The sequence below is a fragment of the Lineus longissimus genome, chromosome 4, assembly GCF_910592395.1.
Source record: "Lineus longissimus chromosome 4, tnLinLong1.2, whole genome shotgun sequence".
NCBI classification, from domain to species: Eukaryota; Metazoa; Nemertea; class Pilidiophora; order Heteronemertea; family Lineidae; genus Lineus; species Lineus longissimus.
Genome location: NC_088311.1, coordinates 24,677,938 through 24,704,843, shown reverse-complemented (window position 1 = coordinate 24,704,843; position 26,906 = coordinate 24,677,938). Strand labels below are relative to the sequence as shown.

The 26,906-nt window shown below is 38.9% G+C and overlaps 1 protein-coding gene across 6 annotated transcripts; it reads right to left on the bottom strand.

Moving 5' to 3' along the window:
* Positions 1-701: 701 nt before the first annotated feature.
* Positions 702-25,085, bottom strand: LOC135487046 (DNA-binding protein RFX2-like). 6 transcript variants are annotated; one of them, XM_064770356.1, is made up of 16 exons: positions 25,000-25,085; positions 20,962-21,041; positions 20,009-20,026; positions 18,074-18,191; positions 17,311-17,449; positions 16,262-16,391; positions 15,046-15,195; positions 14,293-14,474; positions 12,294-12,410; positions 10,706-10,940; positions 10,354-10,445; positions 9,907-10,156; positions 9,498-9,647; positions 9,143-9,351; positions 8,721-8,883; positions 702-8,317 (listed from the first exon to the last, which is right to left on the bottom strand). In XM_064770356.1, exons 2-16 carry the CDS (start codon positions 21,016-21,018, stop codon positions 8,000-8,002), a joined length of 2,328 nt encoding a protein of 775 aa, XP_064626426.1. In that variant the 5' UTR covers positions 21,019-21,041; positions 25,000-25,085; the 3' UTR covers positions 702-7,999. The 6 variants fall into 6 exon arrangements, with proteins under 6 accessions (XP_064626426.1, XP_064626425.1, XP_064626427.1 ...); XM_064770355.1 differs by lacking the exon at positions 12,294-12,410 and adding an exon at positions 12,123-12,239; XM_064770357.1 differs by lacking the exon at positions 12,294-12,410 and adding an exon at positions 12,123-12,239 and having other exon boundaries at positions 8,730-8,883.
* Between the last annotated feature and the right edge of the window lie 1,821 nt (positions 25,086-26,906).

Here is a 26,906-nt window from a genome sequence, read left to right as displayed (position 1 = left end):
TTTGTGAGGGGATGAAAACCTTGTGGTCAGCTAGCTAGATGCCCCATGTCTCTGCGCCAGCCCAGTTTGTCTCTAGTTGTACTTTGTCTACAGGATGTCCCATCTGATCATGGCTTGGATTCTGCCGTTTGTGAGGGGATGAAAACCTTGTGGTCAGCTAGCTTGATGTCCCATGTCTCTGCGCCAGCCCAGTTTGTCTCTAGTTGTACTTTGTCTACAGGATGTCCCATCTGATCATGGCTTGGATTCCGCCGTTTCTGAGGGGATGAAAACCTTGTGGTCAGCTAGCTAGATGTCCAATGTCTCTCCGCCAGCCCAGTTTGTCTCTAGTTGTACTTTGTCTACAGGATGTCCCATCTGATCATGGCTTGGATTCTGCCGTTTCTGAGGGGATGAAAACCTTGTGGTCAGCTAGCTGGATGTCCAATGTCTCTGCGCCAGCCCAGTTTGTCTCTAGTTGTACTTTGTCTACAGGATGTCCCATCTGATCATGGCTTGGACTCTGCTATTTGTGAGGTGATGAAAACCTGGTTGTCTGCTAGCTAGATGTCCAATGTCTCTGCGCCAGCCCAGTTTGTCTCTAGTTGTACTTTGTCTACAGGATGTCCCATCTGATCATCTGATCTGTTTAATAGAGAGATATTCAATTGCACGCTGCAATGCCTGCATTTTCTTCAATGACAAAAAGAATCGTATCCTGTGGAAAAAGGTTTATTGATTTTCTTTTACAATATACACATCTTGCACAATGAACAGCCTAAGTTACATAAGAACTACATAGCCTTCTAGGTATGTAAATACACATTTGATTCATCAAAATAGCTTTGAACATGTCCACTTTATAACATCATATTTATTAAATGCATAGAAAGGTAGGTACTGTAGGCAACAAGTGTTGTAAGACCCCACCTAAACTTCAGCTGTGGTGAAGACGACCCTGTAGTTTACAAGCGGAGATGCAGATAGCTGAAGAGTTGGATCAGTTCAAAGATCACCAAGACTTTCACATATCTTAACTCCACCAAAACCTACAATTCATACAAAACACCACAGCACAAACTGGATGGAAATGAATAAGAAGTTTGCACAGTTGTACCATAAAGCATGCAAGTCACAGGAGTTGAAATCCGTGCCACATTTGGATATGAATTACATGTATTCAATATCAGGACCAGAAGAGATTAGTCAGCCTCTTTCTTGATAATATTTTAGAGTTCTTTATCATTAGCAACAGGGAATATGCCTCGAGTAGATACTTCATCCATGCACTAGGGTTTTTGCCAGTACTCTGGCCGACAGAGATAGCCTGATGATATCAGCTCAACTCTACTCTAATATCAGGACATTTCTTTTCGGTGAAGCAATATTTGCTGAAAAATGTACGGCTATATAGCAAATGACACTACACTGTAATAATGTTGGTAAACGCTATGGCATGCATTGGCACTTTAGACTTCATAGGAGACTTTCATAGCACAGTAGAAGAAACCCATTTTGCTTTTTAAATATTCAGTTTTGATTCAACCTCACCATCAAAGGTTTAACCTGACCCAAAAATGCCTCATCAGAAGATGACAGCATTCACATTATTTCTGTTTAGGTATCTTGGTTCGCGACACCAATAGCTGGTAGGCAGCACTTTCCAATGATTTGATAAAATAATCGTACATTGCTACCCGAATAGAATCCAGCATCACAACCTTGCGGACATTGCAACTTATCAAATTTTGGCAATATTTTAACAAGAAGCTCCATTTCATTGCAGTTTAAAAATGTACTTTCAGAAAGGAACTGCTGCTTCATTTTTCACTTTATTTTACGAGTGTAGCATCTATCAAAGTCCTCAAGAGACAAATGTCTACCAACTGCACATGGAGTGACGTGAATATAATAATGTCTGTAGGCCTGAAGCAATGGACAGTCCAGTGAGGAGTCTCTAATGACAGAAAATGATGATCAAATCCTGTCATCAGAAACAATAACTTGTCATTGCTTCACAAAACTAGACTATCATACCTCCACTTTTCTTGATAGACTAAACTGGAAGAGTCTATAAAGGGAAATGGGGGTGAAACGGTTCATCCAGCAAGAACAAAGGGGTTAAGTGTGACATATTCAAATTCATTACAACAGATTTTTTTTCTCAAAAGCTCCACCGGAACACTTTGAATTCTCAGTGAGTTATTGATCAGAATCATTTTCTTTTAACGACTTCCTCTTAACCGAGTTTAGCTGCCCACAGACTTATCGCGACAGAGAGTGAGAGGCGGGTGTGAATGTTTATGGATGTGTAGAGAATGTACTGAATTACACAAGATAACCTAATCTACAATGCACTGCTTACAACACTGACTATTACCATAACAGCCTATAAATGCAAGTGAGAGACATTGTCAATGTCTTCATAACTACACTGGTCAAAGGAGAAGTGCCTCGAGATAATGCCACGTCGACACTTATCATAATTACAGAGTTTGTTTATACATGAACAACCCCGAGTATCGTCAAATGGTTTGTAGATGCATCCCATACGACCATCATCGTCACAGGAACTATGTAAACTTCATTATTACTGTTCTGTCATTATCTTGCGACACTTATCCTTAAGGTATTAATCCCTGCTTCTTACGTACACACTAAAAGGTAAACTAGTGCTGCCCTGTGGCTCATCACAAATCAATGTTCAAAGTCAGCACAAGCCTGTCCTGCTCAAGCAATGATCTTGCAATCTCTCTATAGCATATTACCTCCAGGGTTAGAATAGAATGTTTCATAAGCCAATATTGTTCAAATTATCACCGAGCTTTACATGCAACTGTAAACACTATACAGACTTGAGAGTTCATGATCCCTTCATTATTATTTCATTGTTTTTGAAAGGAATGACCGATTAATATCATAATCGTGTTAGAATTAGAACTACTTCTCCTTTTGAAGACAAAACTTTATAAGTGTGCACGTAACGAGCAGGGAGACCTTTTCACAATGCATGAGCACAGCATAACTTCCTATAAGAATGTATCCTAACCAAGTGTTTTACTCCACAGACCTAGTTTACAATGCTGTGACCTCCAGGGCTGTTAACTTGTGCAAGAAACTCTTGACACCTGTTTGGTAAAGACTGCAGAAAATATATAGGAAAGTAACATATGTCACGAATACAAGATCTGGTCCCACAAAGACAATATAGCACTTGTACATGTGTGTGTCATGCACATACACCACAAAGAATTAACAGTGACAGTGAATACTTCACCGCTCTGCTATTTTCCGGACTTATAAAACTTCTTCAAAATTCAATACCTTTTAAGCTAAACAAGCTTGAGTACTGTCAACCTCAAAATGTTTGTGCCTTTTTATTTTTGCGTTGCTTCTCGTGGTTTTTTTTTAGGTAGAAACGCCCACAAAAATTTGGCTGATAACAGTAGATGGGTACGAAGATTCTTCCTAGGTTTTATGCTCGTTTTCATTCACAGATTGACGACGTCAGTGGAAGAGAACAGATGGTTAAAATGTCAAGATTTTCCATCCCCAAAGTTAACATCTCAAATCCGGAAAGAAGCATTTGAAAATCTGCTAAACAACTGGTAGTTCCATCTTTTGACAAATTGGATAGAGTACGAACATGCAACAAATATTATCATGGAATTTACCTTAATGCAAAAATATTTCACCAAGACCATGTTATGCGATTTCCAGCATAAGTTACAGCCACTATGGGGAAAATTCGCAAGTAAAAGTAATTCATGTCAAATGTTTTTCTTTTCCCACTTAAACTGGTTTAAATTCTAAAATGAATATCATATAATTCATAAGAATTAATTCATTTCAAATACCCTTCAGCAACAGGCAGACAGCCATGAAATCAGTCATTTATTTCTCATCCAAATCAGAAGATAAAGTAAATGGGGACAGCTAGCCCCCTGCCATGGTTCTCTGCTCACACCCCCAAGAACTGTGAATAGAACACAATGAAAGGGACAGCTGTCCCCATTTTACCGTAGAAGAGACAAGAGTACAAAAACAGAAAAGCCCTCGAGATTGAATGTTAATTATGTATCAAAAGTGGTCAAAACCATGGTTACATGGCACCTTCAGTCAACACTTTCACGCCAAATGGAGTGAGAATATCTGAAGAAATAAGTCATTTCTCTCCAGAGAGGCATGAGTCATGAAAGAGTCGACTTGTTTAATTGAGCAAGTTTTGGTTCAGATCAAGCCCAGCCAACCTAGAAAAGGACGGAAGAAAAGGAAGCATATACATGTACATATATAGAACCAAATAGTCCCACCAACTGTAGTTCATTCACCACTTTTTCACTGAATTATAACTGAAATGAACTGAAGTGACCTTTGCCGGTAACCTATCTACTCACAACATGCAAGAGGGAATGAGCAGATTGGTCATGCCCACAATTATTAACTTCTCTTGACCAATCAACACTACATGCATTCATCGTTTCAAAATGGTAGGCATGACCGATCTACTCATTTTGTCATGCCACCTAGAGAGTAGATTTGGCACCAATCTGAAAAGTTACTATGACAGACTTCCTGGCTGTCTTGTTGCTAAAGGGTACAAGCTTTCTAAAGAATTATAATGATCCATCTATAAACATTGTAGGAATATGTTCAACCATAAGATAACCTGCCAATAAAAACTCTTCACAGTAGGTCAAATACGGAATGATTAATTGATAAAAAAAATGACAAATTCATCTGACCGGATGACAACACAACTAGGCCATGCAGAGCATTTCGTGAAAAATTTGTATGCACAAGAGACTCCTTTCACAAACTTACAACTTACAATTTTCACCTATGACATCACTACTGACTTTACAAATACATAAATATAGATCTTGGGCATCAAATTTACAAAGTACTCTGTATACCATTCAAAGTTTTTTACGAACCGTGAGAAGATGAATAAATAAAATGCAATGTACAACTATCCTTGAGAATGAACTCTACTTCGAAGACATCACTAAGTATCAATAAAATAGTTCAGTATTTACAATCTTTACAGTCTGTCTTGTCATGGCTTGCGATTACTTCCGACAGATACTTTATGAAAATAAATGCATCTTATCTCTTCTATTTTTTATAAAGACTATTCTCAGCCAAATAGTTCATCAGCTAAGACAATCTTTTAACCAGAAAATAACTAGAAACAGGCAAATAATGCAATAATATTGCCACTCTTGATGTAATGAAGAGAACTAAGTCATGTTTAAATTTTAAAATGTTTACAACTTCATGAGCATATTTGTTCCAAATAACAATTATTCATTAATTTTAAGGCATGGTTCCTCACAAAATAATTTCAGAAATTCCTCCTTCACGACAGTTGCCAGTAACAACGACAGATCATAGGCACAAAATCACAAGATTTGGAAAAAAAATCCCATTTTAAAATGACAGCAGTATAATGGTCCCCAGTAAGCTCAACAACTTGCAAATATGGTCTCCAAGAGATACTTCCTCAGGCTACTCATTGACTTTCTCATCAAGGGAACAGTACAAACACTCCAACTGCAGAATTGTGGAGGCGAGATGCTCTCAAAAAACCTACCAACCAAAGCAGAAGAGTTATAACTCACAAGTCATTTTTACTCTTCCAGTTGTTTATCAATCCACAAGGTCGTCAACTGCTGGCCTAGGGGAGTATTTTGGAATACCAACATTGCTCTTTCACTTACATGTACCCCAATCCATTTCACTTCAAAACTCAAGGCCCACACAAATGATTATGCTCCTGAATAGAATGTTGTACAACAGAGTTGTGTTGGTGGGTTGTTTGGGGAGAGGGGAGGCTACGAGTCTGAGATAAGATTGAAGTGAAACAGATTTCATTAACAAGAGCACATCTGGTAAACACGCAAGTGTCATTCAGTCCAGCGAACTAAATGTCTCCAAAACTCGACACAAAAGAAAGAAAGAGTTCCGAGAGATTATTGCTGGCTGAATGATCATTTGCCCCAACCTTCAAATGAGAACGAGTCCTAGTCTCCCTCACCAAGGTCTTACTAACAGACCCTTCTAGAAGATAATTTTCTTCACATTCATGGCAGCACCAGGGCTTTAGATAACCAGAGTAAGGAATGATTTAATCCCAAAAAGACTATAACAATCATACCCATTCATACCTCCAAAAATATGTTAGAGGCCATTTCATTGTGTCAATTTTTACCATCGAATATACATGTAGATGAATATATTCTTGAAAACATTGATAGCTGTTCTTTTGAAGGTTTTATCTGAAGCCCCGACAACTGATAAATGAGTTGATGGTGCGACACGGTCCCTCACATCAGGATGTGCCAAACTTCACATCTTTACAAATAACCTCAGCAGCTAAGTGACCATCTCACAAATATGTGATGCCAAAATGTCGACACTGTGAGGTGAAGTACCCCATTTTCATTTTAACCATTTAAGTTCATTTCATGATCAAATCCAGTGTAAATACCTTTTCATTTGGGCATCATATGAATTCTGAGTCAGCCCCATAACATAAGCCACCATTGTTATTCAGTATCGACATATGTGATTTGAAAAATAAACACATACTTTTGTTCTTCAATTATCTACACTGACAAATTGTAGCAAACTGAAAATTTGAGAGAGTACAAAACTTTTGATGAAACTCAGATATCTAACTCAGTGATGTTGTCACTGTGATGATCCCACAGAAATGAGAACATGCATTTGATCATGGCCAAACGAAACTAAAGTACAATAATGAGGGGAAGACTAGATAGAAGTGCAGAATAGAAGAGACATCAGCCAGAAAAGATTATGTACAGTACTATACAGAAGTATTTACAGACTTCAAGAGGTACCAAAGTTGCGATGTCTTTTGTGTTCACGAAATATAAAGAAGCACTGGCAAATTCATTTACTTGGTGAGCATTATTTTTACAGACTATATAAATGAACTGAATATAAATTGTGGTAGTGGTGCAAGGTGGGATTGATAGCTCATGAAAGACCTGAGTAGGCGGAATGTGTAAAACCATCACTGAAATCAACAATAAGGTCAACTGTAACCCTTCCAATGCCACATGAAAGTATCTTGTTTTATTCAGGGTGTTTACAAAAACATGACTTAATAACCGGAACTGTCTCATTGAAATACATGCATGTTAACTTATTTTCAGTTGTCTATTCGGAAATAACAACGATGGATTGTGTTATGGTAGACATGAAACAAATTCCCAGAGCTAGTTTATGATGCTACTCTTTCAGTATGCCAATCATTTTATATAAAAGTTATTTGCGCCTGCAGCAGAGCCATGTTTTTATAAACACTCGGCACTTATGAAAACAATATCTAATTTTGACATGCTACCGGACAATCTTTGCTTCTTTTACTAACCTCTATAAAACGTCAGACAAATGCCAATGCATCAAAACAAACCTGGTCATGTTTGCCGAGTAACTTTGCATTCCCTAGCAATCAATTTAATCTTATCTATAATTCTAGTCTCAAATGATTCACTATTTTTTTCTCTTCAAAAAATAAAAACTTGCGCACTTGCGACAATTATTTTGCTAACAAGCAAGAAGAACTGAAATCTGCTACGGAGAAGAAAACAATTTCCTTCATTTCTCTTCAAAACACAACATTTTGTCAAACTACTTCAAATAATTTGATTGACAGCCTACAAATATCCATCAAATTGATGAATCAGTAAAGAAAAAGACTTTTTAAAAGATACCGGCATCGAAAGGGATGCAGTAAGGTTTTACACAAATTGTGTCTTTGCATGGATGGCAGTACTTTCCCTCCAAAATCAAACGGTCACAAATACATCTAGATATGGCACTTTCCTAGTCTGTTACCTGCCATACAAACTGCAAGTTCTTCCCTTATAAAGATATTCAACAAGTCCATAGGAACGTTATCATGCAAAGACACAACATGTACAAATTCTCCAAGTAAAGAACATTCATGAAACAACTTTGGAAATCAAGTTGTTTTCAACTTGGAACACTAAGTTGTCTTCAACTTCTTGTTGGCGTGGAGGTCTGTTGCAGAAACAGGCACCACGACTATTGTCTTTGTTCCTGGAGTGCTGGCCCCTGTGGCTACGACAGTGACAGTGGCAGTGCCGGGATTGGATCCTAAGGAACCTTGGGTGGTCAGCGTCATTGGGAAGGCATTGCTAGTGGAAGTAACAGCGGCACTCGCATTGGTCATGTGGCTGGTGGCGAGAGCCTGAGCCCCGGTCAATGTGATAGTGCGCGTGTTTGGCTGCGGACTGACTTTATCGATGCTACCAATAGTCAGGAGAGTGCTGAAGTCAATGCACTGAAAGAAAGTGAGGTCATAATCAATCATGGTTCTACAGCATGATACATAAAACATAAGTTGTAATATATAATCGCTCTTATTTGTTCAGAGATATCACAATAGCAACATTCTGGTATGTTCATTGTCCAAGGGCAAGTTTCACCACAACTGGCTGTAACAAGGTCATTCCCAAAGAGCTCCTGTTGCTGGAGTTCATTCGATGACTATAGCTTTGCTTGGGTGAGATGTGTGTCACTGCCTTAAGTCCATCTGCGACCAGCACACCCAATAGTTTCTTACTGAGGACATCTTAAGTCCATCTGCGACCAGCACACCCAATAGTTTCTTACTGAGGACATCTTAAGTCCTATCTGCTGCAACCTACTAACCATCAAGAGATTAGAGGCCAAGATAATGTTACCTGTCTTACTTCGCCCATAACTGCAATGGGTGTATCTCCAGTTGCTGCCGCTACTTTGTGTTCCACCAGGTAAAACATGTACTCGTCGTAAAGGAGCCGGATCAGATGGAAGGATCCAAAACTGGCAGCGCTTCGGAGGGTCAGGTCACGGATCACCATCGAACTGGAATACAACATGAAACACTTACTAAAGGATGTCTCACTTTCAAGGTAGCAACACTTACTCATGTGTGTCACCCATAACCCAGAAGTTTCTAAGCACAAAACACACTACTCGTAACTGCAGAATACTTCTCAAGTTCTTCGGTCCACTGGTCACTCTGATGCTCAATTTCACAGAAGTATCACATGAACTACTTCACATGAAGTTCTTCATTACAATCAAGAGCAATTAAGATGATTCTGTTGTGTGGTTTACTCACCTATAAAATGACCACTTCAGCAGAAATTGTCTAGCTGCCTTGGCAAATGTGGCACTGCCTTCGTGTGGTTTAAGGACCTGATTGACAACTCCCTCAAGCCACACAGCCCACTGTTCCAAGGAGTTCTGCTGCTGGAGTGTTTTTTTGAAGTCTTGTTCTAGTCTCGTCACAATGCCATCGTCGCACTGACATACCCAAGAGGCTTGTTCCTGGAACATAAATCATGAGTTGGTTACCTCGCAGACATGCATGATTTTACAGTCACCGTCACCCTGAAAGCTCAAGAATATGCACAAAGAAGAAAACCAAATCTTAATCCCAAGTGTGCTTTTGTTCTTTGAAATGATAAGCTTACCTGTACATTTCCAAAGTCTACTCTATTCAGATCAGTCAACATCTGATTGATCTGGGACGTGTTCTGTAGAACTGCACGTGCAGCCTGTGCCAAGTGGTTCAATGACGTGTAGCGCCTCAGCGTCTGAGCGAATGCTGTCACTGCCCCGAGCTGGAAGGAAATCAATCAACTTAGAACACAACTTAAGTACTTGGGTTTAAAACAGAAGCGGGGGACACAACCTTTACTTGCCTATGAAGAGTTTACTGACAGCATTACTGCCATCATATATCATGATGAGGGCAATTTCCACCCAACATCTTCAGTCAGTGGTTTTGTTCATTTTTGAAGTGTCCTTCTCCAGAGTGACATCTCCCCAGGTTTTAGTTCAGTTTTCTTTCTCCCGATGATACCAGCAGAGACTATTTACCTTTGTTTTGTACATTTCCTCTGGACAGTCTTCCATGGCATTCTTCAACCAGGCTTCTAGACTTTTAGCAAAATTACGGATGGCTTGTGTGAGAGAACTTGGAATAGGTCGGAGAACATCTGGAATGAGCACCTCCACCAGTGACTGATAGAAAGCATAGTCAGATTTCTTGATGAACTTCTGCACTGGTTCATATTTACACATGGCGAACAGCTTGTCTTTCGTTAGTCGCTTCTCCATGGCCGCATCACTGAAACACAAGAAAAGCAACGTCAGAAGATCACAAGTCTGAAAAGCCCAGTTATTTTCATGAGTTCTTATTGTATCATTGGGCATTTGGGAGCATAATTGAGGGACCCCACCCCTAATTTTGGCACAGGGGTATTCATGACAGTGTAAATTGCTGTGAACTTTATTGAACTGAAAGGCCTGAACAAGGACACTTACTTGTGATTGGGCTCCTCTGGATTCCTCCAAAATGTTCTCCACAAATTTTCAATGAGGGTGAACTGGAGATTCACGACAACATCTAACATAGCCTGAAACAACAAGGAGATGTGATTAAATTGCTATAGAATTATGCTGGTACGAGTTTCGATCTTATGATGATACTCACAATGATAGAGTGCTGTACAAGGTGATGCATGGACTGCATGAAAGGACAAATACATCAACATCATCCATCACCAATATAGATTTCTGCCACATTTTTATAGGATCATCAAATCTTCAGCCTGTTTCGTCGAATTTCTCTCACACAAATTGAACTATAAAGTCATTCCTACTTTGCAACACTCACCTCACAATGATCCTTGTACATTTGTTCCAACAGTTTCAGGTCGTTCTTCGAGATGCCATCGGGGAGTGGATTACACGGCTCAATCTCAGAGAAGTTTGGCAGTGCTCCCGATGCATCGCCCAGGAACTGTTGATGCTGCTGCTGTGACGACGTGGAATCATGTGACCCAGTTGTCGAGGTCGTTGAACTCTCTGTACCGTCCGAGCCCTCCATTTTACAATTGGCTTGTTTGAACCTGATAAGACGACACACATGATTTAAGTCATTCTCATAACACGCATCTCAGTTAATCCATCGTTATCTTCATAGTGACTGTTTTGCTAAGGCGTTTGAAACCATTTTTCCGTTCACAGTCACAATAAGATGTTGTTTTTTTCTTCAGTTTTGCCGATTATAATATTCTCTTTCATTTTTAGTTCCTTAGACCTAACAGTCAAGGTAGAGCATTTAGTTTAAACACCAAGCCCAATACTAAACAATCACTTTATTACTAAGAAAAACAAGAATTTTACATGATTTCTTTACACATTTCTACAACTTTAATCATGTAGGTACCAAAGACCACAATGATCTGACAAAGCACTTTTACTTCAGTTGACATCTTAACATCCATTGTTCAACATCTAACATGCAAACTATCACAATGAATTCACTTCCATTCCATAAGTGACATCTTACCTCATGTCAAGGGGACAACAGTAATTGGGTACAGGAAACATTTTACGCAAGACAACTAAATCGAAAACTGATGTTTTCAAATCGGCAATGATTACAATTTACCTTCACTTGTAATCAAATTAGAGTCAAAGCAATACGCTTGATTAAAGCGCCAAAAGAATTTGCTAATAAACTGGCTGAATGAATGCCATATCTTGGCACTGTGATAAACTGAAAGTTTGTTATTTCACTTCTCCAACAATATATGCAAACGGCACAGATACAGTAAGCAGAACATTTTTTTGAATTCTTTTCCATTTCAAGGGTTTTTCAGCCCTCTTTTGATCAATTCTTTGATTGCATATACTTTTGATGTACAACATAAGACAGACAGTATGGCCTCTAGAAAATCATGGTTTGATTAAAGAGAACCACCCTAGACATTTAGACTGCTCTTTTGTTACACAAATCCACTGAGCCTACCAATCTTCAAGTGGACTTGAACTCAACTGAGAGTAAGAGCACAACTCTACAACATGGGACATACACATCATGACCATCCAACAGAGTCAAAGAAAATCATGGGAAGATTTCCGACTCTTGACTGCAGCAATTCTTATTCATGCGTTTAGGACATAAATGCAGACATATAGGCAGACACGTACAGATAAAAATTAAGATTTAAAAGGCACTGAGCATTGAAACTTCAAAAATATTCTAAAACTATGTAGAGATATTTTTGAACATGCATGAAATTTACCTTTTGCCTTGGCTGATTGGCTGCTGTCGCATGGCCATTGTCTGATCATCAGTAAATTGATTCAATGGAGATGTTGCCTTGATTCGGATGCCGTAATAATAATACTTGGAATTACCCCTGAAAACGGTGGGTCAAAATGGAATATTTCATTAATTCATCAATTCTAATTACCTTTTGCCTTGACTGATTGGCTGCTGCCTCATGGCCATAGTCTGATCATCAGTAAACTGATTCAGTGGTGATGTTGCCTTGATTCGGATGCCGTAATAATGATACTTGGAATTACCCCTGAAAACGGTGTTTCAAAAATGAAGCAACACGTTAAGTTGAGATTGATGGTCGGGGTAGGAGAACAGAGCTCCTAAATTGGTAAATGTACAAAAGGTTAGGGTTGGTTAGGCACACTACATGTTTCGGAAAACCCGTGTGTGTTAAGGACTCAATGACAGTGACATCATTGTGTCCAGAAGCTAAAACTATGGGATAGATTTTGGTGGTAACTATCAGAATCACGAAAGAAAATCGGTGATATCATAAAGACTCCAAACAGCACAAGGACAGATTTTTTGTGACTGATGTTCGAGAATGTGTTTCACCCTAGATTGCTAGTGTAAGAAACCAATTCTATATTACAGCCAGAAGCAGTGTCAATCCAGGCAATGCAAACATACATAAATACAAGGAGCTGGTCGTTAAAAACAAACAATAATCGGTCAAAGCGATAATCGTCGAACAATAACTAAATTCCCGATGATCATGTCAACGTTCTCACAGAGGTTACATGACAAGTCATTTTTCTGCTTTTACATCTGAACTGAGCCACATACTGATCGAAGTCCTCTGCATGTCATGGGTTAGGCTACAATGCAAGGCTTGCGAACACAAAGCATCTTGAGAGATTTTAAATAGAGAAAAACAATTCTCTTGACCCAACAAAGAGGGCATCACTATTTGCTTAAAAAGACATAAACATCAAAATGTCACTATTTTACTTCAAGTTATAACTATGAACGAACTGTACAGTATTTACCAACTGATTACAGATCAATTGGTGAGAAATACAATCCCCTTACCTTCAACCCAAGTGATAGTGCAGGTGTTGACATTTATGATAATTTATTTCAATACAAACAAATTTGCATTTAGATTTTGTGTTACTGTTATGTAACAACCTAATGCAGGGATCCACTACTGCTTTTTGTGCTTGTGGTATTGAAGGGAAGTCAAATGTTCCAAGAGACTGCTGGTAAGTTAAACTTGTGTAATTTGTTGAGTGCATCACCAACAGATATGGAACTTAGATTTGAATGATGCGGCCATACACTCTTGAGGGTAGCCCCCAGTTGACCAGCAGTGATCAGCAACAGGAATGACCACAGCATACCACAGGCCAAATCGCAGCAGTGGCTGCCCCGCTGAAATGAAGTGAGTGAAATACTAACACCAAGAGAAAGGTTGAAAAACTACTGTGAAGTGAATGAAGGTGATAGGAAGATCAGAAGTCTGAGATTGAGATATGATGGAGTTGGGAGACAGAGTAAGCAGCAGCTGAGAGAGCGATAGGGTAAAAACAAGCTTGCTAAATGCGACGTCTAAGCCAGGCACATATCATCAGACAAGGGTAGGAACTGCAGAGCTAGCATGACAATATCATCTAGATTCTAAAGTCCATAATTCATGCACTTTGACATGGACAAGATATATCAAGATTTTGAAAACAAATGCAACAATGAACATGACCACTATGAAAACCAAAGGAGTAAGGACCATCCTGGTCAATTTTCATTGGGTGCGCTGCATTGCTCGACGAAGAAGTACTACAAGTTGAGAAGGCCCTAAAATTCTTAGGATCCCAACTCACTATGGACCTCAACAAGATTTTGATGCGTCATTTCACTGTGCTTGTATAGCCATAACGCCATCTGTCCATGAAAGTGATATGATGGTTATGTGGACTTTTTCTAGTATAGCCAAGCTTTTGCTGTAATACATGCAGGCCCTCCTCCCGGGTTGTGTCAGGATCAGGTCTGGTTTGTTAGCCTGTGTTAGCCTAACAGGTGATGGCTAGTTCTATTCCCGAGAACAGGGTGTGGTTGGTTAATGAGGTTAATACATGTCTGATGAGAGCTATACTGGCACTAGCTCAACTGATTAGCAAAAACTCCAGTACCTTGTGCCTAATCTCCTTGTCCGTAGGCCAAGAAATACTGAGCGTATAAGTTTTCCAAATGATGCTGGGTTCATTGGGTCCATTTTTTGTTCATGACAGTGTCGCAGATAATGGTTATACAAGGTACTTCGGGGCAGACTCACTCCTTCAGCATTTTCGTAATTATCAATTAACCACTGAACCTAAAGCAATACACAAAACAAAGACGATAAGATACATATGAAATTGGCTACCTTTTCCCTAAACGACGGGTCCTTAAGCCCAAGAACACTGAGCGGATCAGTTTTCCAAATGATGCAGCATTCATCGCATCCTGTTTAGTTTCTGCACAGTGTTGTAAATACAAGTTGTACAGGGTGCCACGAGGAAGGCTGACACCATCAGTTGCTTCAAAATTGTCAAAAAGCCATTGGACCTGTGAGGTCAGAACACAACAGAAAAAATCCGCTCAGACTCATACGTTCATAAGGGTGGAATAAGGAAAGGTTCATAATACGAAATAGATTCACCAATGTTACTTTGTAATGAAGAAATCACTAAATGCCATCTCTTTAAAGTGCAAGATTAGAACCGCTTTACTGATGGTTTGCAAAATGTTGTCAAATCACACATTGGTCTTCGCTGAGTGATTGTCATTTTGGAATCTTTTTTCAAACAACACCTAGACCAGCCTGCAAATATGAATTATTAGATTCCTCCTACTCACAAGTTCGAAGTAAGCATACCGGTAAACCATTCATATTTTCAACTTACTGTCGCAGGCGATGCTCGTGTGGTGTGTGTCAGGGGGTGTCCCTCACCATCCATAGTACCCCCTTGGACTAAGTATGTGCCTCCTGAATGAGTCAGGATCTGTTGTTGGAGGCCTTGCACACTGCCAATGGGGGTGACTGTGGAACTCATCTGAAATGAGACAGTCACATCATACATGTACAATCAAGCACGTCAAACTAACTTTAAACTGAATGATTTTTAAAGAATGAGAAAATATTCTCACTTCTACTAAAAATAAGGAAAAAAAATGTCATCACAAAAACTCTAAAGTTGTCATAAAACTTAGTAGCTAGCTTTTTTTCATTCAAGACTCTTTAGTTAACCAAATGATAGAAAGAGACCATGCATGTATAACATGCAGACAAGTTTCAGCTCAAACAGATTTCGAAAACAGCCAAGACTTATGAAGTTTATTTTACAACATGATAAGTCAACAATTACAATGAATAACACGCATTCAGTTTGTGAACACCCAAAGGCAACCAAAGAACAGAACCACATCAAAGACAACATTTATCCTAATCTAACAATGTACAGACTACAGTAAAACAATACTTATATATTTGACAAAAAGCAGAAAGCATCACTTTAATCTTTTACATGTTTTAGACTAAAATATTGGCCATTCATTTAATATTCCACCAGTTTTCCCTGTTGAAAGATATTTTTCAGTTCTTCTGCAAGTTAGTTTCTTTTCTACCAGCAAGGCAGCATACCAGTTTGGAGTACTGTAACCATTGTTTTATTTACAAATTTGACACAGCTCAAAAGAAACCATCAAACCAAACATTTATGGGAAAAGCAAGTTGGTCATACCAACTCATTACATCTTAATTTCAATCGTGGGATATCATAGCGTCAAAGCATACTTCGCCGCAGCAGTGGCAAAATAATTGACATCAAAAACAGAAGCTCCACTAAAAGCACTCATAAGTCTAAACAAGAAAATAATTCAGTGCAATCATGAATAAGCTATTGTAAAAGTAGGCCGTCATTGTATTTCAAGTCAATATCTTTCGAAGTCTTTTCCATTTTCCAACAAGAAAATGGGTTTGATGAATCACTGGTGAATGTCCAAAGAAATGAGCGTTCTCTCAAGTGTTAACCAACAACAATAACAACAATGCGTGTACGCTTGGAGTGATGTGCTTCCATGGACGACAACAACACTGATCAAGTATTAAAATCTCCTTACATCATTCCAGGCATTGACACCATTGTTTTCATTGACTTTGTCCCTCCTTACCTGGGTCCCAGACGTCTGATAGTACGTACTACCCACAGGAGTGTACATTGTTGTCTGACTGTATTCTGGATAGTTTTGCCTGAAAAAAACAATTTTTAAAAAACATTTATTTCAAATGCATTTACAGATTTAAATCCAGTGATAATCCTGTGTGTTGCTTCAATCAGGATAATCAAGTAAGGTATGGCCACAACACCAGAAAATTATGACCAACTCTTAGCTTTAACTAAGCACTTATCAGTATTCTTTGCACTTTTCCTAGGACACACCATTCTCAGAATATTTGTCTGTACTAAGTTTCTTGGAAAGAGCTTGTGACCTTCTAGGTTAGCAGTTTACAGTATGTGGCAGATACCAGAAACCTACTTACTAATGACTTAAAGAGGTGTATTTGAGATCGACTGATCTCCATTTTCCTGAATACGAGGTGCCAAAAACGCTTTCGCACTCATGTTTCTGCCGTCTCGAGTACCACTATTAACCGCAGTCAAAGTTCATGCAGTAACTTCTTGAACATAAGTACAAATCCTCATTACTGAAGCACAGCAAGAACAAGTGAGACTTAGTCTGCTCCTTCTTCTTAGTACCAGGGAGTATTAACATCATTGCAATGTAGGTATCTCAATTGCACCAAATAGACAGCGCTTTTAACATTGTGCACACCTAAAGCACTAAATGGGGTGCCCAACTTAATTTGGCTCTTTCTGGTATTTGCCACCCCCCTGAAGTGTTTTCTGGCAATAAAATGGTCAAATCTGCTCCTGAACACCTTTTAGAAAAGATATCACACCTCAAGTTAGTGATAGTCTCATGATTATGAGAAAGACTGACATTTGGCATGAGCACGATGAAATCACAGAAAAATAAGCCCTAATTATAAGGCAAGAAGTGTGCGTCCCATATAATGTATTTGGAGTGGCCTGATCATAGTATCATACATGTACACTTTACACAAGTGGTCTCATAGGCACATTGTTCATTGACAAGATCTCACTTACATTTGTCCATTTGTCGCTGCATATAGGGTAGAATCTGGGCTTTCTACATACTGTACATGAGTTGGGTATACAGCTGTCTGGCCAGCAGCCTGCAGGGTCACAGTGTCTTGACTCTGTTCATTTTCTGGAGGCACTGTTGCTGAAAGATGGAAGAGCATTTTCAAATAAGAACTTTCGATATCATTCCATCTGTGGCGTAAGTCAGAGGGATTTGTCTCAATCTCAATTTGCAAATACATGTACCGGTACCCGTTGTTCTGAGATTAGTTATCACTGCCCCTCTACCAGTACCAGTAATAATCTAAACATTTCGTCATCTTTGTCCATTTTGCCCAATGCACGTCACAGCCACACACCAAGCAATCGTAGGTTTCTGACATCTGGTTTCTATGAAGGTGTTTATTAGTTACCACATCCACTCTCTCTTTATGCCTAGCAGGGGGTCTTTTTTAACAATACAGTTAACTGGGAATCAATCACTTGTATTGTAGTAAGACTATGTATCCACAACTGTGCAATCATTTTATGTGAAGATGACACACCTGTTCATGTATCACTTGACCAATTGCCACAATTATGTGAACATTTCACACAAATTACAAAATCATGAAATATACAGAAAATGGTTGTACATTATGGATTTTGAAGATAACAAAATTCCACCTCTGAGTATTGCAAGAGTGACAACAAACTCATCAGTCCCTTTTCTTCAACACCAGTGTTAATACAGGGCCAGTGTTACAGGGGGAGTAGTGTGACTTACTGGTAACAATGAACTGCTGCCCTGAATGTGCCGACTGTATGATCGTTGCAGTCTGTGATTGGTTGGAGGATTTCTGGACTACTTGCGTCGTCGTTTGTGGAGTCGACTGACTGGTAGTCTGAAATAGAAGACAGATGATGAGAGTGGAATCTTTCACCTTGATCAACACAGGAGAACGTAGAGAACGAAGAAATTCATGTTGTCTAATAAATTGACAAGTTTTGAGTGGAACTGGAGTTTCTGACAACAGAAAACATGAAAAACTCTACATTGCCAGAAATGGTTATTTTAAAAAAATGATGGAATTGGCTGATTTCTTTCCCCAAGACTTGAGTTGATGCTTCAAGCCTCTCAGCGAGAGACTTACATTGGAGGGGGACATGTTATATTTTCCATGCTTGACTATATATAAATATCTTCTACAAAGAAACATCAGAATTATTCTTAGATTGACAATTTTTGTAATCTTTATGCAAATGTATCTTTCGTGGAAAATAGAATGATAGGCAGACACGTCCGCAAGTGCAGAGTGCCATGGAAACTGCACTTTCGACTCGTCATTTTAAGGTGATTGAACACAGAACGCACAACAGCTATATCACACCACAACTTTTATAATGCACACCAATTTTGAAACTTGAGCTTTACTGGTGGTGTTACAACATGCAACTTCACAAGGTTTCCTCCTGCACAACAGAGTACTGGGAAAAAAAATGTTGGGAACACCAATATCATACATGATAAGGTGGTTATTTTTGGTATGATGAATGAATGTACAAGTATACATGGACGTCATCTATTGCTCAAAGGAGTCCAAGTGTTGGGGTGGGAGAAGAAGGAAACCCTGTTGTGGTGCAACTCTGAAGGAGAGATTGGCAGGAGCAGCAAACAGACCTCGAGTGCACGTGCAATGAGAACACAATATCATTTTTTTTAATAACATTTTTTGCCACATCATTTACACCAATGCTGAAAAGACACATCCTTTTCTTTGTCTTTCAGTTGGAAAAGTTAACAGGAAAATAAACATCCAACACACAGCGTCACCATGGAGATGGAACAAACTTCCTGCCAGCAGTCTCAAAGAGGACAGGCCCTCCATGCTAAGGCCTACATTTGTGAAATATTGCCATTGGAAAAGATGGCGCAAGCAAAAGGATTTTGAATAACAATATGCTCTCTAAGAACAAGTTGATCTTGTCAATCATGTTGTCCTGATGTTGGTTAGTATAAAGAGGCCAAGAGGGACAATTCTAGCAGGGTGTTTAGGGTATGAATGTAGTAAGTGTATGAAGTACCATGGCCCCGGGGACGACATTCACTGAAACTGGGGTACAATCCACCGACAGCTGAATGAACATGTACTGTATGTAATCGGACTTGACACAAACAGACTTCAATCATGACACATGTATGACATAATACCATTGCAACCATGTAAGTGTGGCAAAGTGGGAGACGAATTGTTAAAACTTCGGCCCTTTGTGATTTACTGTAGCATTTCCATGGCAACTATACCAACAAGACATTAGCCTGCCTTACCGCGCAGTCAAAACAAAAATGTCAACAATTCGTGTAGAAAAAGTGCGTCCGAGGAGGAAACGAGTGTTAAAAGGATGTTCCCATGCAACCCACATGTACATTTTTTTTCATACGAACTACGAAGAATATTCTAAAAAGACATTTGAAAATTGAAAGATAAGTCAAATTTTCAAATTCCAAACATGATCAGAACAGCAATTTTCACTCTGTTCCAATTTTCTATCAAATGTATTTTAGCTGCACACTGACAGCTTATTGTACATATTTGGTAGGCAACATGGGGCACCCTCTCAAGAGGTGACCCGTGCTTGCTGAACGAGAAGCCAGGGGTCATGCCAACTCAAGTCATAGGCTATCAGTGGAATAAGTTAAGTAGAGAACACTTCATTTTACCTCATGCCCAACCCATTGCTGCAAAACATGGCACATGCATTAGACACAACCCAGAATTCATAATTCATATATTTGTAACAGCAAGTAATTCGACTTCCACGAACAACATCTCCAAAAGTATGATACACCTAAAATGTTATGACTATCCTATTCCTAACTGAAAATATAGGAAGCATGCATTCTGAAACTGGGGGTTTAAAAAAAATCAAACTTAAAAATCAGAACTAAGTAAGTTAATGGAAACTGCTGAAAGTCAGACTGGGATTTTTGTCATTCTCGGTTGGCATGCCTGGTATTTAATTTTTTCTGTGAAGTTCACTTCACATATAATTCAAGTCACAATATACACAATGCTGATTGGCTGTGCGCTATACATCAGTGAATACACCCACAAAGTGCGGTTGATACCAAGTTCTGCATTGTGAAAAAGGCAACAACTACACGAACAGTTGTAATACCACATTGCACAATATTTTGTATGAATGATAATGAAATTGTCAATTGAAAGCAACCGCAAACATTGGTGCCAGATAAGATGTACTGCAAAAGTTGGTAATCAAATTCAAAAGGCACAAAATTATACGACACTGCGCAGGAAATCGAGATAATGTACATTTCTAACTGAAATAAACGTCATCATTACTCAGAAACAATCTGTGGTGACCACATGAAATTTTTGAAAATATTTTTTTCTGTTCCAAGTCTTACTTAATAAAATGCAACAAGCAAAATGCTTTTTAATCCACTATAAAATTAAACTTACACCCTCAAATCTCAATGATTCATGTCATTTGGGAACTATGCCAACACCATGTCATGCAAGCACATTACACTTACAGAACACTGCTAACATTTCCATTCTCGAAAATAATCACATGAAATTGAATTTCATTCTACGAAATCTGAAGATGCTTATAATAAAACAGGCAGAACAGAATTTGGACTTGTCTTACCTGTACTGTATTAGCGCTAATTGCCTGCATTTCCGAGACATAGGTCTGATCAGCCATAAAGCGACGGTCTTCTTCGTGAGCTGAAAGAAGAGAACAACCCCTCATTCGTACACTTCATCTTAGCATATTTTTTTTTTACTTGAGAAGTGGGATCTCAGCATCTTCAAATTCTCCTGAAATAGCATGGGGACTGCTCCTGAATTGGCCTGGAAATGTATCTTTTTGAAAAGAAAGTTCACAGTTTCTTCCTAAAAATCGAAAACATTATTCAGGCATCAGATTCAGAACAAGCACGCATGCCCGTTAAAAAGATACATTATGCAAAATCAATGACGATTATACATTAAGAACTGCTCCCAGCATGAAAGGACCTGATCAAACATTTTATAAAATTATCCTCTTGCATGTCATTACTTTATTGGATTTCCATATGGAAGGACCTTCTCATATTACAGCTGTACACAAATTAATACCAAGAACTGAGCATTTCCACATCAGCTGACCTGCAACAGTACGGGCAAGGATAAGGGGTCCTCTTTCCTTTGGAGACTAAGGTTGCGGACTACAACTAATTATTCACATATTTTAATATGAAATTGAAAGCTGCACTGTATTGCTTTTTGCAGCACACAGCACACTCAACAACATAGCTCATCGGTGGCTGCAAGAAAAATTGCCTGTCACACAACAACTTTCATACTTAAGCCGCGGCATGCCCAACTTTTTAATGTCACTTATAATTCAAATTATCATGCAATCGCCCAATTACCTATTTTTATACCACAATACATTAGTGCCATGAAACAAAAGCAGTCATGTGCAGCTGCACAATTCAGCGACAATCGAAGCTGAAATCCCACCAGGACATTGGAGGTAGATATTGCTAAAGAGAATGGGCGAACAACTGATATTAATCAGTTTGACAGCAATGAGAGATACCCAGGCCATAGCAACCAATAAACAGCAATGGCGCTACCTAGGCAACAACCATTTCCGATGATCATTCAATCCTCGTGCATACTGATCAGAATTCTTTCTGGTGGGATACATGTTCATGTAGCCTGGGATGAGAATAGGTGATTGATATATAATCCTGGCTTCACTGGTGGGACAATAGAACTTCACACAGCCATGAATTTGACGGACAGCGTTTTAGATTGATTAGACTCATTCCCATTAATACACCTTGTCTAACACGTCAGTAGTCATTGTAATTTGATGCCCAACCAATCCATCGAAAATAGTTTACCATATAATAAACCCGAGTAACTGAACATGCATTTAAACACCATAAAACAATTTTACACTTCAGGTATTTCATAGTCAGGAGTCCATATTGTACACAGGGATTTACTGTTTGAAATATTAACCCATTTATCTCAATATCAGACCAACTTGAGAGCAGTGTGGCTATTTTTAGATGGGCAACCCCCCCCTGGCCCCAACATCTACAGCACCAAGTGCTGCAAATCATGTTGGCAATGCCTTGTGTTCTAGATTTTAGGCTGTGAAAACATGTTCAATACTCTATTGCAGCAAACTATCTGCTTAACGATGAGTTGGTTTTGCAAAAGCCAAATTCTAATCTTTTAAATTATTTCCAGAAAAACAGATCTAAAAGTACATAATGATCAGATTTGTCCACGAAATAATCAATGCAATATAATGAAAGTGAAACTTAAATCGTGTCTACACTGTTTGACCTTAATTGTTTTGAGAGAAAACAAGGTTTCTAAATGTCTAAGGCTTTGGTAATCTCCATAGAAGAACCGCTACACGAGAAATGGCGTTGTGCTTTTCCATTTAAAAGGCCTAAGGAACCTTCCACGACATTACACGAGCACAATACATTTGCTGGTCTCCATGGAAATAGGATGGTGAATCTTAAGCACAGTTCGATTTGACTGAGCCTCCCAGATACAATATCTTTTTCTTGGTTTACAAGTGTACATTACCATTAGATTACAACTGAGGATTCGGGAAAGGAAGGATGTAGATGGCAAGCAAATTTTTTACCCATTCAACTTCAACAACATTTTATTTTATTTCAACATCAGTGCAGGTTTTAGAAACAGGATGGGCAGGCATGGTCTTATGTCTGGCCTCAAAAGTATGTACATATAAATATATAGCATTTACATAGGAGTTCTTGGGCCGTCAAATTTCTCTTGTTTAAGAAATACGTAAGATTTTATGTACAATTGCCTGTGAAGTCATGCATTTTAGTGCTCCAGACCAATAGCCCTCACCAACATCATCCCCTCATCTTATTTTGGAACCCTCCAATGGTGGGGTGGTGGTTGTGTAAAGGTTTTAAAAGACGGAAACTTCCTTTTTTTAAAACCTACACTAGTGCAATATTACATGTATTACATGTACAATTTCAATATTAAGTCGCCTCAAGGTCAGATTTAAAGTCCGATACATGCAGATCTAGTCTAGATATTTATGACTGTGCTTATATAGTTAGCATCACTCCCTAGATCACCAACTACCTTGAAAGACGGCCAATACTTTGCACTGAATTGTTGTTACAGGCAACCAAACGCACCACTGAGAAAACGAGAATGCAAAATTGATTAAATTTCAAACTGAGCATTAATTCATTTGTTTCAATTCAGCTTCTTGACTGGGCAATACTTTTCAGTCTTCATCTACTAAATCAACCGTATGTAGATGGTAATCAATGTTGAGGAAATAGGGGACCGTCAGGAATGTGTTCAGTGCACTGATTTTAAGAATGGCTCCAACGTCAATGTGATTTTAAGTAAATTTTAATCACCAAATGAAGCTCCTAGACCTAGAATGAATGAAAGGTCCTCTGTGACAAGAAAAAGACGGTAACAGTGTAACACGATTAAACTTACACTACAGTAATACTATAGAATTATTGACTTAAAACCTGTTGAGAGACTAAATGACAGCAACACAAAAGACTAACAATACAATAATAAACAATACAGGTTTGTTTTTATTTTCCTAAAGCCTTGTAGTTGTACATTTCAAAATTGGTGTCAAATAATTATAGGCCAATTAATCCTTTTTTCTGCAGAGTTACATCCTTTAAAATCTCTTAGTTCTTTTTCCTTCGAGGCAATAGTCATAGTTATTAGTATAGTTAGTTGGCTTATGCGCAGAACATTTTCCACCATAGTCTCCCTTTAAGCAGCTTACATATACATGGAATGGATTGAGGGAACACCTGGTTTGTAAGTAGTAATAGTATGAATGCAATGCACCATGATGGGATGACATACTCAAGAAACCGGTTATTCTGTTATTCAGGACTGAGAGGGAGATTATGGATTATGGAACTGCCTCAGTTTCTAGCTGGTGAATTGATTTGACACCAAAAACTTCCAGCTGCCCCCGCCCCTCCACAATCATAATCATTAATCAATCATTCAATCAATATTCATTTCATCATTTCTTTTTCACAGTCACTCTATTTCCCGATTGATTTAAATTCAAACTTTAATTTCAAATCATGAAATTTTGTGAAGACAATATTGACATGACACTATAAAGGAATTTCTTGGACATGGCCATGGGTGCTAGGTAACTACCCAGTCAACAACACGCCAGATGTGTCTGTCTGCACATGCCCCAGCAATCAAACACAATGGGCTATTCAACTATTCAATAGCCTGAATAGGCCGCTTTATTCGGTGGACGAAATGCAAAATAAACATGGTCAAAAGTTCGCAACTTTTATCCACTTCGACTGTAATCCGATGGTATTTTACCCAGTCAATTACTTAATCACATATTACGGTAACCAGAGAAATTGACACCTTTCAAAAGTACCGCTCCAAAATAGCATAACGAACGCATTTTCGCCCCCAAACCGGCCCTGAAAAACAGCAAAAATTTGGAACGCCATGTTCCCGACTTCGCAACGAAACAACTGTGGGGCTTGGATCGAAATATCTGGGCTATTTTACAACCAAACATAGCAAAATTTGACCAAAACTACAACTAAAAGTGTAAAGATAAAGTAGGCGTGTAAGTTAGAGCAAAATAGGAAGTAAAAATCACCTTAGTCTTGTTGGCGGGTCAACAGTCGTCACAGCTACGGTGTCTATGGCGTTTATTCCTACGGCAACTGTTGCCAGACTCCGTACACAATGAGGTGTTGTGTTCATACGCAGAAGGAACTATTTTATCATGGCGTCAGTTAATCGTTTTCGAGTTTTAGCATTCGTCAAAACATTAAAATTGCAATAAGAGTTAATAAACATATAATTTTCAATCAAATGATATCGTCAGATTTCTTTAGTTTGGTCATATGCGCTGAAAATATGAATGACCTATATTTCATGACTGTTATAATTTCTGTGTTATCAGGCTTGGCGGCCATCTTGGCCTCACCAAACGACAGGTTGGCAAATATGGCCGCCCTCCAAGGTGATGCGCCATGACAACAAAGCGTTCCAGTAATCATGCCTGGAACGAGTCTCATTAAAATTAGTTATGCGATTCCAAGTAGATAGTGGGGGTGTTTTTGTTGTTGGGAGCGAATAAAACTGTTTGTTATTTGGTCTTGAAATAGATATGGGTTTTACCAGGAACTGGGGAGTGTTTTTCTAGCCTTTAGTGAATTTTCAAGTGGGGAAATTCGGAGGTTCGCTTAGCGGAATACATTTGCGCGGGAGCGCAGAGCAGTTTGGGCGGGGTTTTCAAACAGTAGAGCACGTGCGTCGTCGCATATATTGCATGATTATATCAGATTAGCGCATTTCTACGAGAAAAACAGGGCAGGTTTTGTGATATCCTGTAAACCTCAATAGCCCATAAAATAATTGCCCAAAGTCATATTTTCTAGGAATTCTAACTGAGCAAAATGAAAAAAAAACTTATTAATTTCCTAACTATTTCAAATTTATTTTGCAGCTTACTAGAATAATATGTTTAAACATGACAATGAACATGCAATTGATAATATATGTCTTAGGCCTACTGTACTGGTGTTACATAACGGGTCAAGATGACTTGGGGAGTTTGACAAATACTCAAATGCAACTTGGACAGTTTTCTATCTGGCTAAGGCAATTTGATTTAAGAAAGCCATGACTCGGGCATGATATCAATGAGTTCAACCTGTGGGTTTTACATCCACTTCAACTGTTATTGTAGTATTTTTTCCAACTTATCACTTGAGAGTTTGTCTCCAATCAAAGAAATAAGTCCCCACCTTGAGTTAGGCAGTTATTCCAATGACATTCCTACACACCTGCCCAGGAGATAAAACATCGCACGTTTACCACAGGTAACTCTTATGGTACAGAGCTGATCCTTAGACGAAAATATCAATTTAGCCAAAAAATGACTTGGGAATTTATCGTAGGTTGGTCACAACCAGTAGAGACATGCCAAAATCAAGGTCACATCCAGTAGAGATTCACCAAGATCAAGGTCACAACCAGTAACTAATCAAGTTCACAACCAGTTGAGACACACCAAGATCAAGGTCACAACAGTAGAGACATGTCAAGATCAAGGTCACAACCAGTAGCCTCACACAAGGAGCAAGGTCGCAACCAGTAGAGACATGCCAAGATCAAGGTCGCAACCAGTAGAGACATGCCAAGATCAAGGTCGCAACCAGTGGAGACATGCCAAGATCAAGGTCACAACCAGTAGAGACATGCCAAGATCAAGGTCACAACCAATAGAGACATGCCAAGATCAAGGTCACAACCAATAGAGATGCACCAAGATCAAGATTACAACCAATAATCAATAAAGTTCACAACCAGTAGAGACACACCCAGATCAAGGTCGCAAACAATAGTCATGCCAAGATCAAGGTCACAACCAGTAAGGACATGGTCAATGTGACAATCACTAGACACCCCAAAGTCAATCGTGTCACAATATCTAGAGACCCACCATGAGGTGTAATGTCACAGTCCTTACACAAAGACCAATGTTCCAGTCACAAT

Excerpts from the sequence above, each read along its gene's own strand:
- LOC135487046 (XM_064770356.1), bottom strand. The coding sequence starts at position 21,018 with ATGGCTGATCAGACCTATGTCTCGGAAATGCAGGCAATTAGCGCTAAT. Across the intron at positions 17,450-18,073 it reads GCAGCAGTTCATTGTTACCA|CAACAGTGCCTCCAGAAAAT; the intron begins GTAAGTCACACT and ends TCCATCTTTCAG. Across the intron at positions 10,157-10,353 it reads CCAGAGGAGCCCAATCACAA|TGATGCGGCCATGGAGAAGC; the intron begins GTAAGTGTCCTT and ends CTTGTGTTTCAG.